General features: G+C 41.7%; 1 protein-coding gene across 1 annotated transcript; it reads left to right on the forward strand.

Annotated features, from left to right (window-relative positions):
• Positions 1 to 502: 502 nt before the first annotated feature.
• LOC109889832 (uncharacterized) lies at positions 503 to 6,358 on the forward strand. Its single transcript, XM_074933813.1, has 4 exons — positions 503 to 696; positions 889 to 1,242; positions 5,498 to 5,596; positions 6,089 to 6,358. The coding sequence occupies exons 2-4, from the start codon at positions 1,197 to 1,199 to the stop codon at positions 6,178 to 6,180; spliced, it is 237 nt and encodes a 78-aa protein (XP_074789914.1). The 5' UTR covers positions 503 to 696; positions 889 to 1,196; the 3' UTR covers positions 6,181 to 6,358.
• Positions 6,359 to 6,731: the final 373 nt, after the last annotated feature.

The following is a 6,731-nucleotide window of genomic DNA, read 5'->3' on the forward strand; positions in this document are numbered from 1 at the left end:
CTGAAGAGGAGGCCCAGGAGGGTCAGAGTGTGTCTGGACTATGATGCAGGAGAGGTGACTTTCTATGACCCCACTGACATGTCACTCATCTATAAATTCAGGGACAAGTTTAAAGAGCCATTGTTGCCCTACCTCTGTCCCTGTGTGAGTGACAGCGGCCGCAATGCTGAGCCACTAAAGATATGCCCTGCCAAAGTGTCAATGGTTCATGATGTTGGTGATAAGGTTTTGTAGATTACAAGATGTATTTTTTAGAGGAGACATTGCTAAAGCATCCATATGTCTCACTATCTATTATTAACACAATGGATGTATATTGTCTATATGGATGTATATTTTTGGGGTATATGTGAATGGAATATAACATCCGTGAAAGGCTGTACCTATTCACTGACGAAATCCTAGGCGGGACAGCACGAAATGAGACGCAGAGACGTGACTTCAACAAAAAGAAGGAAACTGTATTGGAAGTTCCTCTTTCAACTCTTCCCCCCTCTGCCCCTTCAGTCAGGTCCTTAAGAGAGCACAAACAACCAGTCAATTGGCCTCCGGTGAGCTCATCAGTAGTGGCTGTACTGTGGCCCACCTCCAGGAGAGAGCGCAGTCGGACCACTTGATCCGGCTGTTCCCTCACACATCATTTGTCATATTTTCTTGCTGTGTTTCTCAACGGCAACAGAAACTAAACAGAAAAAGGTGATCATTTCCTCAACATTAGTGTTCACATTCTGTATGACTGGTTCTAAATGCTTCGGAATTATCATGCTCATAAATGTGTAGAAATACATTTAAATACTTGTGTGATTTATGAATAACATTTATTTGTGTGTTATGAATGGGGTATTGTTTATTCATGAACATTATTAACGAAGTGTTTCCTGTCAACAGTGAGCTTTGTCAGCCAACAGAGGTGAAGTGCTATTGGAGTGCTCCAAGACTCCCACTGATAATGCGACAGTCATGGGATGACATAAGACACCATTTCCTTATATGGAAGACATTTTAGACACCATTCTTTAACCCTGAAATCCACCCTTGTCAACACAGAGTGTATGCCGTGCCTGTCATTGTGTGGGTGTGTGTGTTCCTGTCTGAGCACACGACACAGTATAAAAGCAGAGGGGCTCTCTGCCCCTCCAACACTTTGAACCTCAGACTTATCCGCTGCTAAGAGAAGTCTTCGACTGAGACCAACAATGAGAGCCTACCTGGTCCTGCTTCTGCTGCTCCCTCTGTGCACAGGTACGTCACGCTTACTTACTTCACTTGGTGCGTTGAGTTCCTTGCCGAACATAGGTCCTCAACGAACTGCTTCCAACCCCTTTCTATCTCACAGACAAACTGCTTCCAACCCCTTTCTATCTCACAGACAAACTGCTTCCAACCCCTTTCTATCTCACAGACAAACTGCTTCCAACCCCTTTCTATCTCACAGACAAACTGCATCCAACCCCTTCTCACAGACAAACTGCTTCCAACCCCTTCTATCTCACAGACAAACTGCTTCCAACCCCTTTCTATCTCACAGACAAACTGCTTCCAACCCCTTTCTATCTCACAGACAAACTGCTTCCAACCCCTTTCTATCTCACAGACAAACTGCTTCCAACCCCTTTCTATCTCACAGACAAACTGCTTCCAACCCCTTTCTATCTCAGACAAACTGCTTCCAACCCCTTTCTATCTCACAGACAAACTGCATCCAACCCCTTTCTATCTCACAGACAAACTGCTTCCAACCCCATTCTATCTCACAGACAAACTGCTTCCAACCCCATTCTATCTCACAGACAAACTGCTTCCAACCCCATTCTATCTCACAGACAAACTGCCTCCAACCCCTTTCTATCTCGCAGACAAACTGCTTCCAACCCCTTTCTATCTCACAGACAAACTGCTTCCAACCCCTTTCTATCTCACAGACAAACTGCTTCCAACCCCTTTCTATCTCACAGACAAACTGCTTCCAAACCCTTTCTATCTCACAGACAAACTGCTTCCAACCCCTTTCTATCTCACAGACAAACTGCTTCCAACCCCTTTCTATCTCACAGTCGCTCTATCTTAATGCCTTGCTCTGTGAGGATACAGGTGGAGGAGTAGATAAAGGTGGTCTTGGGCCTTTCTCTCTTGCGTTTAACTTGTGGGCTAAAGGTAAGTGTCTGTCTGTTGATCCACGCGATGCATGTTTCTTCTTAGAGCGTTGCCTAAAAAGCACCACTTCCTCCTCTTCATTTGTGCTTCAATAGGTTCTTGTTTTTGATCTCCCACTGTCAAATGTTGCTGATGGCCTCTGTCCAATGGATTCTAAGTAAGCTTTAGAGGCAGTGGTTGGTGAATGTTTGAGCGGTTCTGGACCGGTTCCGACACCAATTTTTGCGCTCTGTGAACGGCGCAGCATCCATTGCTGTGCACTTCATGAAATCTTTGGTTGTCCCACTTCACATGCCGCTCTCAGCTCTCAGCTGAGATGCAGTATGTGAAATTTGACACCTCATTTTTCATAAGGCGGGACATATCACATTTTCTGGCCGATCCAGACAAAGGATCGAGCTTCTCTGGCTGGGAACATCGCAGCTCCGGTCTCAACCAGATGGATTTAGAGCTCTCAACATGAAAAAAAGACCACTTTCTCATGGTCACAGAGGGACGATCACTTTGTGCTTAAAGCTGATGTTGCAACGAGTCAGCCGGCATTTGAGCGGCGTCTCTGCGTTGCACAGAGTTCGTTGGGTAGAACTCACTCTGCCGTCAGTTATATGAAATGGTCCCAATTTTGTACTGTCACCAAGTATGATCATATTTATTTTACAGTCATAAGAAAGGTGCAGTCTTATAGTAAGTCATTATAATTAATACTATATTTAGAAAGCATTTCAATCCCTATTCACACACTTTTATTGAAAATGAAAAAATACATGATTTTTCATTATTTCATATTTGTATAGTGTACTTGAGCTTGTGTCCTCAAAAGTGACTAAACCTCAGTAATTTCTAACTATTTTTTTTTTTTTTACCAGAAAGGCGATATTTTTATCTTTCTGACAGTATAAGTAATGCTAAGACCAATGTTCTCTTTTCCAGATGAGCCCTGTTTAGTACATCAAAATACAATACAGACAAACTACACATCCATATACACATTAAAATACACGTTGTTATTCACAGCAATAGATGAAAAGCGAAACACAATCATAAAAAACGGACAAATTCTTCAGTAAAAATATTTGCATGGTAGGTGTTCTTGAAGGCTTGAAAGCTTTCTCAAAGTTCCAATTTATGGATTGTTATATGATAATCCTGAGGTTGGCAATTTGGTCTCTGAAAGATCTACCACTTCTCCAGTGTTGGGGAGTAATCTGTTACAAGGGTACCTGTAATCCCTTACATTACCAGCAAAAATATTGTAATTAGATTACAGATACTTTTGAAAAACTAGATAATTACTTTTACATTCACAAAGGATGTTTGCGCGAAAAAAATCGGCCACTCCTGTTTTCTCAAGGACATTCAAATCAGCATTGAAAAAATGCGTAAATTTAAATTTGTTCCACCTGAGCGACTCAGAGACCACAAATCAGAGAACACTACGATGACACACCAAATGTGCTTGATGGATCGTGGGAAAAGAGCAAAATCCAAGCTATGTCTTCCAATAGTGCGACTGCTGTCGTTATCCAAAGATGATCCAACTTGAATAAACGCTTGGTAAAGGATGACAGCAGTGGTGTAGTCTACGACGATACGGATATCACTTATTATTGATATCTACATAGCGCATTGATATGAATCACACTGCTGCTCTCTCATTTAGCTATTTGCGCTTTACGGATTGTGGTTGTGGATGGCTGTTCACAAATTGAAATGTGTATTTGAACCCAACAATAGTTGAATTCAAAACGTTTAAGCTGCCTATAAATCATTGTTTTTAAAACCAGTGGACAGCCAGTGAAAAATGCGCTCTTCAACAGCTGCGTAGTGCGGATCCCATCCTATGGGGAAAAAGTAGATATTTTATTGCTCATTCTAATTCAGGCTGGTAAAAAATAAAATCCATAGACGTAATGGACACATGCTCAAAAGACGATCTGTAGTTGCTACATCCATTTTTTGACTTATAAATTATATATATATATCCATTGATTCTTGAATATAATTTATGTCTTATGAGCTTAGTTCATCTGTCACGCTCCATGAGAACCCAAAATATAAGCCTGTTTAACTCCAATGTTTGTAAACATTGTGAATGTAAACAAACACTGTATAGCCTCATAACACGGTTTAAATAATAATTGTGATATCATGGATGGTCAGTCCTTGCATCTATAGCTCTGTCTGTTAATCCGAGAGTGGTTACATTTCTCCAGGCCCATCACTCTTTACCAAAACAGAGGCGGGGAAACCGTTTTGTTTTATCTGTGGACTTGCCCTTTAAACAGCTGCATATTGTCAAGATATCAAAGTGTCACCAACAAAAAGGTAACAATAGGCCTTTAGCGAATGTAGCATATGACATTCACTTTTCAAATGTAAATAGCACTTTTCAGTAGTGCTCAAAGTATGCCATTCCATGAGCGCAGCATTTATTTTTCAACTCGAATTAATGAGCCCAATCAGTCTCCATGACAACAAAATCATAAACAGAGTAGGGCTGGCTAATAAGTCCTTAGTTGGGAGGTTATGCTCAGGTAAAACAATTTGGCTAATCTATACTTTCATATTTCTAAGTCCTATTCTTGAAGATCAAAGGGTATAACGTTTAGTGGAATGACTGGAATTCTGATAGACTTTGGCTTTTAATGTGAATATATAATGTAATCATATTATTATATGTAGTAGAAAGTTATGGATTAGAAGACGCCTAAATTACCAACCCATAAAGTAAAATTTATCTATGGCAAGCTATGTAAACTTTAACATTGATTTATTCTGCAATAGATGTCTTTCAATTGGTAACATACATTGTCTTCTTCTAATGCCGCTTAAGGGGAAAGTAATCTAAAAGTAACTGAATGTAATCAGATTACGTTACTGAGTCTGGGCAATCTAAAAGTGACGTTACTGATTACAATTTTGGACAGGTAACTAGTGGATAACATTTAGAAAGTAACCTATCCAACTCTGCACTTCTCAAACCGGCCTAATATTCTGTTTTTCATCCACCGCCATCCTATAGTATAGGAAGATGTGGTTGAACACTTCCTGGTGTTGTCTAACATTATCATGAGGTAGCTTTTACACTCCCTTAGGTCTCCTGTCTTCTGTAAAGACACACAGACACACACACACACAGCAGCTCGCATGCACACTCACATTACTGAATTCCTGCTCTGCATCATTCATAACCGTGCTGGCAAGGGATTGACGTACTTCCTCAGACCACATCATCATGCCATTACGTTTGTTGTCTCCAGTGATCTGTGAACCAGCCCAAAACATACCTTGGTCATTGATGACGTAACCCTGACCCTCTTCCCTCTTCCTTCCCTTGCCATAGCCGACTACAAAATTGAATGTTACGGCGAGGACTTCCTGATGCTGAGGAACCAGCTCCTACAGTGCTCAAGCAAAACACAGCAGGCCTGCTACACCAGGAGTGAGTATCACCAGCAATAGTCCTTCACTTGTCTCCTGCTACACAAGCGCTGTGTTCATCTCTCTCTCATCAGCTCATTGGAGAGGAGAAAATGGGCCCTCCCCTCGGACTTCCTTCACCAATAACCTTTCGAAAGGGAGGCGAGCAATTTGGAAATGAGGACGGAGGAAACAAGGATTTGACAGCTAGTCACGTTTTCAGACAGCCCAGGACTGAGCAATATGACTTGTTCTTGGCAAGGCTGGTTCTTTGGATCAATTGGCTGATCGATGACATTAACTGTCAGATATGCCCATGATTACGTTGGATTGCATAATACAACAGTTAACACAACGTTTGGACCTTCAACAGACCTTCAATCAAATCCGTAGCTTAACAATAAGTCTTATAGAATAAAATGCTTTGTGAGAGTGAAATCCTTGGTCCTAGTAAATCTTCTGATAGAGACCTTCATCCTACGACATCTCCTAATGTTTTGTGTCTCCTCTACAGAGACAGGGGAGAAGGGCTGTGCTCGGCTGGAGTTCTGCTCTCGACCAGGCTGGAAGTGCTGCTATAAGGACCGCTGCAATGCCTTGAGCTGATTCCAGGGGACACTAACTCCACGGCCCAGGACAGGCAGAGGACGAAGAGCTGTGATATCAGCTGACAGCGACTTGCTGTTTAGCACTTGGTGATTGAATGCGTTTGTATAAATAACGTGACAAAAATAACTTTAATTGGATGTAAAGTCACATGAAATAAAGTCCTACGCAATTGTAACCACCCATCTCGAGTCTGAAATGCTACTACAGTATACATCATTTCATCAGTGTTTTGTTAAGCATAGAGAACTATTCAAGCAGGACTTACAGGGTCACTTTACTCAAGTTGTTCTTTCAAATGTGGGATGCTGAACCATGCTGCTCATAGCGACACTCTTGCATTTTTCCCTTTGCGGTACAGACAGACAGAATTTTCTCCTGTGTGTGTGTGTGTGTGTGTGTGGTGCCTGGCAGTCTGTGGGTCTTTTTGTTATCTGTGTGGCAGTCAGTCGGCAAGATCTGCTGAATCAGAATGACACCACTCCTCGGTTTACCTACAGTCTAATACCACAGAGAGCTCTGTCCACTGTTTACTCACAATGTCTAATACC

Source organism: Oncorhynchus kisutch, linkage group LG4, assembly GCF_002021735.2.
Source record: "Oncorhynchus kisutch isolate 150728-3 linkage group LG4, Okis_V2, whole genome shotgun sequence".
Taxonomy (NCBI): Eukaryota; Metazoa; Chordata; class Actinopteri; order Salmoniformes; family Salmonidae; genus Oncorhynchus; species Oncorhynchus kisutch.